Consider the following 14,532-nt stretch of genomic DNA (forward strand, 5'->3'; position numbering starts at 1 on the left):
GCAAATGGTTGAGGAAAATATGTTTGTTTTTCAAACTCCAAGGTTAATAAATTACATGTTTAATTATTGTTTTTAAATCCAGGCTATGTGAATTGAATCCTCTATGCTTTAATACCATAGAATTCAAAGAAGTATCTCATTATAGTTATAAAATGATTTCCTTTTTAGAAATATTTTTTTCTAGCTCTGTGGTAGTTCAATTTTTCTTAAAAAAGCTATAATCTTCTTTTTAAAAACTTAATCTTCTTCTCCTTGTAAGCAATGAAGATCTTAGTGAACACAGACAAATATTTCTTTAAAAATACACACACATTTATGCTATTGCTTCCCTGTATCAAAATGATATTGCCACGTTCACAAGCCTTACCATCAAAGGCATTTTTCTAAGAGCACTATATTTTGACTTTAATTTGTTGTAAGCTGTACTAATCCAACTTTTTGATGTTTCAGAAGAGACTAAACTTTGTTTAAAATTTCTACGTGTGTCATTTTTTTCCTTTACTAAATATTTTGTCCATGTAGGATATGAAAGCCAATAATATCCTATGTGACATTATGAAATACTACTTACATTTTAGCCAGTTTTATGTTACCTTGCACATTTTTCCCTCAGACTTTAGTAAGAGTATTTACAGTTCCCATTTATAAAAAACATGTTTTTATCCTTCCATTTTGTTTAAAATAGTGGAGAGCAGTAAAGAACATTAGCAGCCTTGGTAAAAATTCATCTGATAATGGGTGATGTAAACAGTTAATGTGCTCAGCGGCTAACTAAAAAGTTGGAAGTTTGAATCCACCCAGAGGAACCTCGGAAGAAAGGACTGGAGATCTGCTTTTGAAAAATCAGCCATTGAAAGCCCTATGAGCAAGGTTCTACTCTGACACATGTAGGGTGTCCATGAGTCAGAATCAATTTGACAGCCAGCTAGGTTTGTTTGTTTGAAGACAAAATAGAGACATTATTAAAATTCTGCACATGAATTGGGTTTTAAATGGTACTTTAAAATGACTTGATTTGGACTCCAGAGTCTACATGCATTTATACAATTTTAAGTGTTTGTGCCTATCATGATCATATGCACAAGATACGTGATTGCATTTAGACATAAAACCTGGTTTGCATTAAAACTATCATGGGAACCCCTGGTGGGTTTTTTTGTTTCTTTCTTGGATCAGTTGTATTTTTATTTTATGCTGTATAATTAAGACAAAGGCAAACGACACTTTTATAGCTGCTCAGCAAAATCAGCTTTCACATACACTTGTAGCATTGCCTAATTTATGACAAAGGGAGTGCTGTGAAATTCTCCATTAGGACATAAACCCAAACAAAGTAATTCCATCAATGCACCTGAAGGCATTTACTGCTTGTGCCAAAGATGTTAGAGTGCCAACATCAAGCCTTTCCCTGGGTAACTGACTGAACCATAAAAACTCAAATAGAGCATGTCTTTTCTTTTGCAGGAAGAGTTTGAAGAGTTTCTTGAGACTGGATAAAGTCATTTACGGTCTTTCCAAAAATACGTAAATGCTGATCTGCACACATACTTTTCAAATAAAATTTTAGGGACCCTCCGAAATCCATCTGTAGTGGTTAAGATTGTGCATCAACTTGGCTGGGCCAAGAGTCTCAGTGGTTTGACAGTTATGTAATGTAGTTTGGCAGTTATGTAATGATGTAATTTGGCAGTTATGTAATGATGTAGTCATCCTCCATGATGTGATCAGCCAATCAGTTGTAAGGGGATATATGGATATTCTGGCAACGCTCATTTGCTTCTTCTCAATCCTGCATCCAGCTCATCATCAACTGACCTATGGTCCTCAGGACTTGATCCAGTGGTCTGTCATCTGACCTGCTGATCTTGGAATTCATCAGCCTCCATACCCCGTGAGCCAGCAGCCTGCTGTCTGACCTGCCGATCTGGCATTTAACAGGCCGTACAGCTATGAATTGGTAGAAGCCTCCATCCTGACGCCTGACCAAGGGACTTGGGAATTGCGAGCTTCTTTAACCATGTGAGCCATTTGCTTGAGATAAATCTCTCTCTCTCTCTCTCTGTGTGTGTGTGTGTGTATGCTTCACTGGTTTTACTTCTCTAGAGAACCCAGCTTAAGATACCACCTATGAACTCCAGGTTAAAAATTCTTTTTCTAAGCCCCTGTGGCTAATTCATCATGGATTAATGTCATACTCCTAATCAGACTGTCCCTAACATCTTCAGTAAATAATCCCCTATCAAAGCAGTATTCTACCGCCTTTCTAATTTTTACTTTTCAGCAGCCCTACATGGAAGTCCTCCTTTTATTGAAGCAACAATTAACGAGTTGATTATTGGTTGCAAAGGGTGCCCTTTAACCCTTATTCTTCTACCTTATAAGCTTTTCTCTTTTAAAAAGCTTTTTCAGATCTTTCCAAATTTCACATCTCCTATCCTGAAACATATACCACCATGCTCCACACCTGGTAACATTGAGCAAATCTGCATTGGTAGTTTCTATGTTTATCCCAAGTAATACTCTAATACAAAATTAATAAATACATCATTATAATTTGTAATACTACAAAGTTGTAATTTATATTAAATAATTATGTAATTTTTAAAATTATGTAACTATAAAGAATTTAATAATTGCTAATCTGGTTTAATTAAAAAATTGACCATATAGATAAGAATTATACAACACAGTCTTTTTGAAAAACAACATCAGGGAATGGAGCTAGATACATATATATCCATACATAAATATAAATATACTATATTATACAAGGAGACCTGGTGTCATAGTGGTTAAGAATGTATCTGCTAACCAAAAGGTAGACAGTTTGAATCCATCAGTCGCTCCTTGAAAACGCTATGGGGCAGTTCTGCTCTGTCCTATAGGGTCTGTACGAGTTGAAATTGACATGATGGCAATGGTTTCTTTTTTGGCCATATTATATAAACAAACATATTTATAAATCTGGGGTGGATGATTTAGAGAATGATGTTAGAACCATATAACCTACACCATGCTTTGATGAGTCAGCCACTGTTCTTTTTCGTTTAGTTTTCACTTTGGGAATTCAAACATTAGTGATATTTTATTTACGATATAATAACATGTCAAACTAATTTGTATTAGCTCTAAGGCTGGGTGATTATGATGTGACTCTCTATGTAAAGCAGAGTTCATGAGCATGGAAGATATCGGTGCAGTACAAGGGCAACGTGGATTTCGCCTCTGTGAGTCCCAGTTGCCTCATATGGACTAAAGAAAGAAATAGCCTCTACCACAAAGGGCTGTTGTGAGGATTTGCTGAAACATGTCTGGTAAGTCCATAACGTAATGTAGTGTCTGCTACTTGGTTTGCATTCCGTAAATGCTTGTACTTTCTTTTTTATTGTGGTAAAATACACAGAACATAAAATTTGCCACTTTAACCATTTTCAAGTGTACAACCCAGAGGCATGAATCACACTTGTGGTGTGCAACCATCACCATTGTTTTTTTCATGCCTTTTTCATCACCCTCAAAAACGCCCTGTACCCATTTAGCAATAACTCCCCATTCCCCCCCCCAGTCATAGTAACCAGTAATCTACCTTCTGTCTCTATGAAATTGTCTACTCCAGATATTTCATATAAATGGGGATTATACAATATTCGTCCTTTATGTCTAGCTTATTTCATTTAGCATAATGTTTTCAAGGTTCAGCCATATCATATAGCATGTATCAGGACTTTATTCTTTTTCATGGCTGAATAATATTCCAGTGTGTGTATATACTACATTTTGTTAATCCATTCATCTGTTGATGGACACTTGGATTGTTTCCACATTTTGGCTGTTGTGAATAGTGCTGCAGTGGATATTGATGTTCAAGGATCTGTTTGAGTGCCTCCTTTCAAGTCTCTTGAGTGTATTCCCGGGAGTAAAATTTCTGGGTCATATGGTAGTTCTATGTTCACTAATTTAGGGACCACCAAACTGTTATCCCCAGTGGCTGCACCATTTTACATACCCACCAGCCATGAATGAGAGTTCCAATTTCTTCACATCATCACCAACACCTGTTATTATTTGTCTTTTTGATTATTCATGGTAGTGGGTGTGAAGTACTATCTCATAGTAGTTTTGATTTGCATTTCACTAATGACTAACGACGTTGAGCATCTTTTGGCCACTGGTATAGAAGCATCAATTCAAATTCTTTGCCCATTTTTAGACTGGGTTGTTTGTCTTTCTGTTGTTGTCTTCTTGTTCTTGATATTATTATTACATTGGTAGAAAATAATTTTCTCCATGATTATAACCAGGTTAAAATGTCCAAAGCTTTCCTAAAGCTCATATTCCTGTAGTCTCTGCTTTTACCAGGTTTAGCTCTAAATCCATAGAAATACCATGAATGATAATTTATCATTCTTTTTCTTATGTGCACAGTGATCAAACATATAAATTGGTGATTTCAAGAACAATGTAGATGAGATCATATCTCATTGGTTAAAAAAGGGGGGGGGCAGGGAAATGAGCACCTGTTTTTAAATGATTTAAAATTTAATGCATTCATTAAATATAATTTCAAAAATCTTACATAGTTGTCATCCCCCTCCTTTTGTCCCCACTTCAAAACATTTACATTCTTTAGGGAGGAGAGCACTATTGACAAGGGAATGTTGGGCCAGAAGATGACTATTCCTTTCCACCACGACAGAGGGATGGAAATTACGGATTGTATGTAAGTGTCTCATTAAAGCACCACAGTATAAACGGTTGTGGCTTCTTTGGGGTCCTATTGGGATACTTTTTTCTTCAACAATGATTAGACTGACTGTGGAGCTTTTGGAATTGTCAGTCAAAACCCAAACTAAACCTGCTGCCGTCAATTGATTCCAACTCATGGCTACCCTATAGGACAGAGCAGAACTGCCACATAGGGTTTCCAAGGAGCAGTTGGTGGATTCAAACTGCCAACCTTTTGGTTAGCAGCTGAGCTCTTAATCACTGTGCCACCAGGGCTCCAAACTGTCAGCAAAAACAGCTAAAATATCAGGTTGACGCTGGCACTGGAGTCTTTTTTTCTTTTCTTAAAGCCATCTAGGTCATCATGAATTCACCAGGCAGGAGGTAATCTCGAGGCTTTATTCTGGCCATTGTCCAGCAGCCTTTAGGCAGGATTTGTCCCATACCACTCTCGAAAAGAGCTAGCTGTCTCTGGCTGGGCATCACTGTGTCAGCCTTTGGCTCCTGCCCCTCCACAAGCTAATGATTAGCCCCCTTATCTGTCTCATCTCCGTTTTGGTAGTAATGATCACAAGGTTAGGGGCATATTCAGTCTGTGGAATTACAGCTACAGTAGTGTTGCCAGCTTGGCCCCGGAATAAGACCAATCTGTCTTTATCACCCTATGTTGTTGTTGTTAAGTGCCATCGAGCCAATTCGGACTCATAGCAATCCTAGGTACAACAGAATGAAACACTGCCTGGTCCTGCACCATCCTCAAGATCATTGTTATGCTTCAGCCCATTGTTGCAGTCACTGTGTCAATCCATCACATTGAGGGTCTTCCTCTTTCTCACTAACCTTCTACTTTATTTTTTGGGTCTACTTTACCAAGCATGATGTCCTTCTCCAGGGACTGATCCCTCCTGATGACATGTCCAAAGTATGTGAGATGAAGTCTAAGCATTCTTGCTTCTGAGGTGCATTCTGGTTGGACTTCTTCCAAAACAGATTTTTTTGTTCTCTTGGCAGTCCATGCGTGGTATCGTCAATATTCTTTGTCAATACCATAATTCAAAGGTGTCAATTCTTCTTTGATATTCCTTATTCGTTGCCCAGCTTTCACATGCATATGAGGCAATTGAAAATGAAGGAACAACTTAAAATGAGAAGAAACAGCTGCAAATATCCATTAATAATAGGAACACGGAATGCATGAAGTATGAATATAGGAAGATTAAAGAAATCATCAAAAATGGAACAAATAAACATTGATATTGTAGTTGTTAGTGAGCTGAAATGGACTGGTATTGGCCATTCACTCTATAGCAATTACAAATTTTGAAGGTTAAGAATTTATCCTGTTTTTAGAGTTTTCAATAAAAGAAATGGTTTGTAACTCCAGTACGCAGTACATTCCGATATGAATACCACTGCACCGCAAAGTTCCTGTAGATAGTTTAGGCTGTACTCACAGCCGCTCTGGATAGCTGTGTCCACATCAGGCCCAAATGACTGAGGGTCTCAGCATTAGCGGTCTCCTTATTAGAAGTCTCTCTATCACGAGGTGTCTAAGGTTTTTCATTTTGCAGGAGGGAGCGTAGGCTAAATTAAAAACATGTCATTCTCTTAGGGACACTCTCTGTTACTCTTACAGCAGCATGAGAGAGTCTCCTGTCCCTCCAGTTACTTATCTCCAAATAAAACACTCTGTTTTACTTGTTATCTTTCTGTCACAAATGTATGATTAATAGTGATTTAATGAACACCTAAATTTATAAGTATCTTTAGGAACAACAAGAATAATAAACCTCTGACATTTTAGGGCCCAGCTTTAAAGTCGTTCATATAGCAACCCTATATTAATGAACACAGGAACAACTGAAGGTATCATGGACAGAGCGATGTCCATATATTGTTCTACAAGCAAATAAAGCATTTTCTATAAAACAATACAACTACTCACGTGTTGTTTGCAGAAGTGTCTAGAATGAAAGGTATTACGAGATTGTTTCCAACGGGGACGGGGGGAACAACAGAGTTTTGGAAAGAAATTGATGAACTTCTTGCCGTGAAGCACTGGGCCTCTCTTTCTTTCTAACCAATTGTTTGATGGCAAATAATCTGCTTTTTCACCCCTTCATTTTGTGTGAAATACATCTCAGAAATCGACTTTAATATTTCATTTTCAGCAGCATGCACACATAGCATTTATGAAAACTCTGAAGATTCATCCTTGGTGCCATTCTAATAATATATTTTAAAGAAGAAATCTTTTTGAAAAATAGGCAGTTGGATACCCAAAGGCTTTCCACACAAAGGGAAAACCAAATATATGTGGTAGTTAGTCACCATTATAAATAGACTTCACAGGAGGAAATCCAATGCCGGATTAAATAATTCTGAAATGAAAGTTAACATTCTTTAAAAACGTGGCATTATGGGGCAGAGTTAGTTCATTCTTCACGAAGGTGTTCAGTAGGTGTTTTTAGAAATCCATGCTTCTACTTAATTTTAAATTTTAGTTTATGGTTAAAATAGTCGTTCAGCAGGATACCAGAATTTTCTGTCTTTTCACATAGCCAGGCTATGAAATATATCTGTTTAATCTCTCAAAACCAGTAAAATTACTCTTTAGTCTAATATTCCAACCCGGGAACAACAACAAAAAAACATAAAGCTGATCGTGGCCTAATAATTATTTTCAAGCTGTAGTAATTATTATAAAAAAACCAAACCCACTGCTGTCGAGTCGATTCCGACTCATAGCAACCCTATAGGACAAAGTAGAACTGCCCCACAGAGCTTCCAAGGAGCACCTGGTGGATTCAAACTGCTGACCTCTTGGTTAGCAGCCATAGTACTTAATCACTACGCCACCAGGGTTTCCAAAGGAGTACTCAAAAGAATAACAGCACCACTTAAAAACAAAACAAAAAATTAAATGCACACACAAATTAAAACACTCCTTCTTCCCAAAACGAGTTAGTTTTTCAAGCTACTTTTTATTATTGGCCATATTCTTGTTAGCTGCTTTTGACAGTGGACTGTTTCTTACTGGGTAGTTTTCGTGGCCCGCTAGAGAATTTTACTGAATTATACTTCAGGAGCCAGAGACAGTGGCGTGTACAGGTGTCTAACGCTACCTATGGAATTAGCCAAGATGTGTAATGCATATTTCAGTTACCTCAAAGTGGAATATTGCATTTGGAAGTCAAATTAATTGCATAACAATGTTCACTGCTCACTGGCTAATGAGTTGTAGCACACACATGAAGTGATTGTACTTGCAGGCAATAAGTCACTTGTGAGTTGCTGGATATACACTCACAGTTTGATTTGGGGTACATGAAAAAATATTTTTCTGCTCAAGAAGTGGTTGCAGTATTTCTCAGTTGTGCCTGTGGGGTGAATATTTTGGAAAATTGATGTGGCAAATTATGAGAAATTTGAAGAAAGAGTCTGTCACTCTATGGGATTAAAATCCTGGGAGAACTGAAAGTTTTATGTTTTTCATTCAAAAGCCTTATGGTTACCATAAAAGTATGTACATATTTCTCGGTAACTATATTGGCTGTCTAGGCAGACATTGGGGTATTAAAGAAAGACTAAGCACTGCACAGACAGCTGTAAAAATTGTTACAAATTATAAGGTAATCACACATTGAAATATGTATGTTCAAAGAGAGGAACAGTGGGTGCCAATGGTAATTATTCTAAAATAAAAGATGAACACAGAGCTAACATTAGGCATATGCTCTGCAGGATACAGCAAGTCCTTAACAAGTGAATTCAAAGCGAAATACCTTTAAAAAGTGAATTAGCCTTCCTTCCTATCTTGTTCTTACATGTCAGCCCCACGCCTGCTCTTGAAGTCCAAAAACCAGTGCTCCTAGGATTCTCTATGAGTCGGAGTTGGCTTGAAGGCAATGGGTTTGTTTTTTTTTCTGGTTTTCTATCGCCCATATTGCCTTTCACTGTCTACGTGTTTGCCTCCCTTTGCTAGGCTATAAGCTGTTTTTAAAGACAGAGGATAGGTTTTATCCTCTGAGTCTTTCTTCATCTAGAGTAAGGAATGGCAGGTAGTAGGTGTTCAATGAATGTTTATTCCATCAAAAAAATGTTCTAGACATAAATAACAGAATTTAATTTCTATGTAAATATTAAAGTCTGACTTTAGAGAGCAGTTGGCATATGTGGGATTTAAATGATATGTTTTCACTCTTCTTGCGATTACAACTTAACATGTTTAAACATCAGAATATTCTCTTTTGATTTTTATTTCAGACGTGCCTTTTATTTTAAAGGCAGGCAATCAGGCAATCCAAATTTGTTTCTCTGTGCTAAGCCAACACGGGCATTTACAAATAATATGACACTGATTTTCACTGAGCTAGGAATGGTTGTTTTGGGGCTACCAGGACGTTAGGTATTTGAAGTAGCAATTACTTCCTCCCTAAATGTTATCTTTTAGAGTCAAATGCTGCTTTCCTGTTGCCTTTCAAATTTTTTACTTAAAGGAAAATATCTTTTATTCACAATGAAGACCAAGTTATATTACCCCACGTGGCAAATAAGCCACTTTTCATGTGTTTTGGTAGCATCTGTAAAGTCTATGAAGCAACGTAATAATGTTAGTGGCTTGGTTTATTCGGTGCTTATTCTGCGCCAAATGTCTCATTGAGCACTTTACATGTGCTTTGTTTTTTAATGTCCACAGGAAATTTATGGTGTGTGTGTATGTGCATATATATATGGATATATATACACGCATGTATCTACATCTGTCTATGTCATGGATTTAATTGTGTCCTCCCAAAATATCTGTCAGCTTGGCTAGGTCATGATTCCCTTGTATAAGTGTATGACTGTCTACCATTTTATCATCTGATGTGATCTCTCTCTGTGTTGTAAATTCCATCACTATGATGTAATAAGATGGATTAGTGGCAGTTATATTGATGAGGTCTACACGATTAGATAGTGTCTTAAGCCAATCTCTTTTGAGAAATAAAAGAGAAAATCGAGCAGAGAGGCATGGGGACCTCACACCACCGAGAGAGAAGTGCTGGGTCGAGCAGAAAGACATGGGGACCTCATACCACCAAGAGAGAAGTGCTGGGAGCAGAGTGCGTCCTTTGGGCCTGGGGTTCCTGAGCTGAGATGCTGCCAGACCAAGGGAAGACCGTTGCATCACAAGGGTGCTCCTTTGGAGCCTACAGAGAAAGAAAGCCTCCCCCTGGAGCCAGCACTCTGAATTTGGACTTCTAGCATACTAGACTGTGAGACAATAAACTTCTATTTATTGAAGCCATCCAATTGTGGTATTTCTGTTACAGCAGCACGAGATGACTAAGACACTGTATCTACCCATCCATCCATCCACCCACCTAACCCCCCACCCCACCATCCCATCCATCCATCCATCCACCCACCCACCCATCTAGTACATTTCCCAAGGTCAAACAACTGGTAAGTGGTGTGGGCAGAATAACAATGCAGGGAGAGCCCTCTCCAGATTTTACACTCCTGACCCTTTAAAGCTCTGGGCATCCAGTCACAAAATGTAATCGTCATATTTTGGATAATTCTGGATCCATGACCTGTTTGGGTGAAGTACTCGTGTTATTATCATTTATTCAAAAAAGCATCATATATTTCTAGAGTTGTACCTAATTAGATACTATGATGTCACTGCAGCTAAGACTCTGTTTCTTCTATACTGACTGAATGAGGTATCAACTCTTACCTGACAATCAGCAGCACTTACATGGTGAGATGGACTGTCACCATTTATAACTTACCATAGCCTTGGGTTTGGTTCCGGAGGTGGTCACTGGGGTGGGAGGTGGCAGCACAGTAGACTCCGTGGTAGATGAAAAATTAATTTGTGTCTGATTTAGTGAAATGGTATCTGCTCCACTTTCAGACCCTGATTCCAGATCCTGTTTTTAAAAAAAAAAAATGCTTTGCTGTAAAGGGCATGTCAGCGGTCCTACACCAGCCCCCTTCCCTGGTACCAGCACCTTCCACCTCCCCTTCCCCTGATGCACGGCGCCAAACAGTGGCTGACAATTGACACCAACGTGCCTGCCATAATTATGCATTTTTATGCAATGAAATTGCTACTCTTCAGAGGCTCCTCTTTTAAAATAAAACAACTTGATAGTAACATACCATCTTGGTAATTTACCAGCTTCTTATGCATTGGAAAGGGCAGTAGTGTAGCCAGCTAGGGGACAGGAGTAAGAGTCAAAACACAGCCCATCGACCCCATTTGATTCATTCCTGTGTGACTGTGAGCAACTCACTTCACACCCTCAGGCAACACAGTGCTACCTAGACTTCCTCACAGGGACACTGACGGTGCCCAGTGAGAAGACAGGTCTCATTTCTCCTCACCTCGCTCTCTTCTCTGCCATTAGACCTCCATGGTGACATCACCGCATTGGCCATCAGCTATGGAAGGCAGGGATTATTCTCTGTCATGTGTGATTTGATTTCCTCATTTGAAAATGGGTATAATAATAGTATGCTCTCACAGAGTTTCATGGGGAGTCAGTGAGCTATTATATGTGAAAGGAGCCCTGGTCTCACAGATGGTTAAGCACTTGGCTGCTAATCAAAAGGTTGGTGGTTTGAACTCACCCAATGGCTCCAGAGGAGAAAGACCCAGCAGTCTACTTCCTTAAAGATCACAACCCAGAAAACTCTTCTGGGCAGTTCTACTCTGGGCCAGAACTGACTTGACGGCACCTAACAACGATAACTGTACACAAAGTGCAGGTAATTGGCACGTAGTAATTTTTGATAAATGCTAGTCATTATTATAAATATTGTTATCATTACGATCACTATGTGTTCTTGGTACGCAGTATGTGGCCACGGCGCATCTGCTGAGTGAATGCAACCTTTCCAAGGCTGTGCATCTAATTTATCAAATGCTCTTTGTGCTGCATGTGGCCTGTGAGCACTGAGGGTTGGAGTGAGGAGAGCAGAGGGGAGGGAGCAAAGGCTAAGATCACTCACTGCCATTCTAACCTGAGACAATTATGGCTCAGATAGTTCTATGTCTATCCTTTCTACATGGTGAACTTTTTACCATGGCCCCTATGGTCAAAAGTCATATGCCCTGCACCCTGACTCTCTAACCTTATACATGCCCTGCACCCTGAACCTCTAACCTTATACACACCCTGCACCCTGACTCTCTAACCGTATACACACCCTGCACCCTGACTCTCTAACCTTATACACACCCTATACCCTGACTCTCTAACCTTATATATGCCCTGCACCCTGACTCTCTAACCATATACATGCCCTGCACCCCGGCTCTCTAACCTTATACATGCCCTGCACCCTGACTCTCTAACCTTATACACACCCTACACCCTGACTCTCTAACCTTATACACGCCCTGCACCTTGACTCTCTAACCTTATACACACCCTACACCCTGACTGTCTAACCTTATACACACCCTGCACCCTGACTCTCTAACCTTACATATGCCCTGCACCCTGACTCTCTAACCTTATACATGCCTTGCATCCTGACTCTCTAACCTTATACACACCCTACACCCTGACTCTCTAACCTTATATATGCCCTGCACCCTGACTCTCTAAACTTATACATGCCCTGCACCCTGACTCTCTAACCTTATATACACCCTACACCCTGACTCTCTAACTTTATATATGCCCTGCACCCTGACTCTCTAACTTTATATATGCCCTGCACCCTGACTCTCTAACCTCATACATGCCTTGCACCCTGACTCTCTAACCTTATACATGCCTTGCACCCTGACTCTCTAACCTTATACACGCCCTACACCCTGACTCTCTAACCTTATATATGCCCTGCACCCTGACTCTCTAACCTTATACATGCCTTGCACCCTGACTCTCTAACCTTATACACACCCTACACCCTGACTCTCTAACCTTATATATGCCCTGCACCCTGACTCTCTAACCTTATACATGCCTTGCACCCTGACTCTCTAACCTTATACACACCCTACACCCTGACTCTCTAACCTTATATATGCCCTGCACCCTGACTCTCTAACCTTATACATGCCCTGCACCTGACTCTCTAACCTTATACACAGCCTACACCCTGACTCTCTAACCTTATATATGCCCTGCACCCTGACTCTCTAACCTTATATATGCCCTGCTCCCCGACTCTCTAACCTTATGTTCTAATTGGCTTGTTTCTCAGTATGCTTCAGCCATACTGGATGTTTTTCAGCTCTGAAACACAAAGCTTTGCCCCAGAATCTCCTTTTGCTGACCCTTTCTTGTCATTCAGGTCTCAGCTCGCTACTAACTGTAAGGTCAACGGTTGGAACCCCCCAGCTGTTCCATGGGAGAAAGATGCAGCAATTGCTTCCTTAAAGATTAAAGTTGGAAATGCCATGGGGCAGTTCCACTCTGTCCTATGGGGTTCCTATGATTCAGAATTGACTTGAAGGCAATGGGTAAATGGGGTTAGAGAAACATCTATTGACATTTCAAGCTAAAGTAATTTCTATCCTTCAAACTCTACAGCATCTTCATGCTCTATTTTACAAACTTATTACCTTGTTTATCTACCATTACTTATATCCACCTATCATCCAACCATCCTTCATCCATCTATCTACCTACCTATCTGCCTATCTGTCTGTATCTATTAATCGCTTTCTAATCCTTGTCTGTCTTCCTCTATTAAAATCTGTGTTTCGCAGGAGCAGGAATTTCACTTGTCTTGTTCACTTCTATGTCCCCAGTACCTAGAATAGTGTCTAGTACATAGAAGATGCTCACTAAATACTGTTTTATGAAACAACAACTGGATTAACTAATGTTAATTTCTCTCCTTCCTTTGTGCTCAAAATAGAAGTGGTTTAATAGTTTCTGCTATAAAATTATAAATCACCAATAATGTTGGAACTGAATCTCCAATTGGAAGGGTACAACTGACATACATAATGATCTTAAGTATAGAAAATAGTTTATATGTCTGTGTGTGTAAAATACGTAACTCTAACCAAATTTATCACATCCTTAGTGATTTCAAATAAGCAGCACGTATTTTTTTTTTTTTTTGGAGGGGTGGAAAAGATAAACAATATTTTATCTTAAGAAAAATATGACTTATTAAAATTTCAAATGAATCAACATCAAACAACCATAAATATCAAGTAATTTGTAAACACCAATGGATAGTCATAAACAGCAGGTAATTTGTAAGCCATTTATGTTTGACATTTACGTATGTCAGAAATCCTTTGCATTAATTTTGCCTTCCTATTTATGGCTAGAAAAAAAAACTTTTTCTTTTTCTTTTTGGCTTGACTAGGTGACTGACAAGTTGATCTTGCATTTTCTTGCATGCTTCTGAGCTGAAATAATACCTTAAAAAAAGTACCACTGTTTTTTTATCTTTTTCAGGCAGTGCTTGACGGCCATTACTGCTCAATGCTCACTAACCCCATGTGAAAGGTATTATTCTCATCACTTGGTAGATGATGAAGCCAAGGTTTAAGGTAAGTAACTCGACCAAAGTCACACTCTGTGGCAGGGCTGGCATTAAAGCTCAGATCTGCCCGACCCTAGAGTCCAACCTCCCAATGTAATCACCACGCTATTTTGCTGGGGACCCAAAACACAAGTAAATAAGCAATGGAAACAGGGCCATGAATGTGTATGTTAGCATAAACCTGTTTTTTTTTTTTTAAATCAAGATTAGTATTTTATTTTCTTTCCTCTGTTCACTCACACACATGCTTCTCTCAGGATCCTTCACATCAATTCCTTCCTTTTCTTTTTC

General features: G+C 39.1%; 1 protein-coding gene across 4 annotated transcripts in view; it reads right to left on the reverse strand.

Moving 5' to 3' along the window:
* The window catches only part of DLC1 (DLC1 Rho GTPase activating protein), a 428,029-nt gene that overhangs the window by 320,395 nt on the left and 93,102 nt on the right, over window positions 1-14,532 (reverse strand). For all 4 annotated transcript variants that reach the window (XR_010318665.1, XR_010318666.1, XR_010318667.1 and 1 more), the window contains exon 3: window positions 10,509-10,649. Coding sequence is in view for 1 of the 4 variants with exons in the window: in XM_064272864.1 (XP_064128934.1) it covers window positions 10,509-10,649 (141 nt within the window). In the remaining 3 variants the exon portion in view is untranslated. The remainder of the gene's footprint in view (window positions 1-10,508; window positions 10,650-14,532) is intronic.

This window comes from Loxodonta africana, chromosome 19 (genome assembly GCF_030014295.1).
Source record: "Loxodonta africana isolate mLoxAfr1 chromosome 19, mLoxAfr1.hap2, whole genome shotgun sequence".
Lineage (NCBI taxonomy): Eukaryota > Metazoa > Chordata > Mammalia > Proboscidea > Elephantidae > Loxodonta > Loxodonta africana.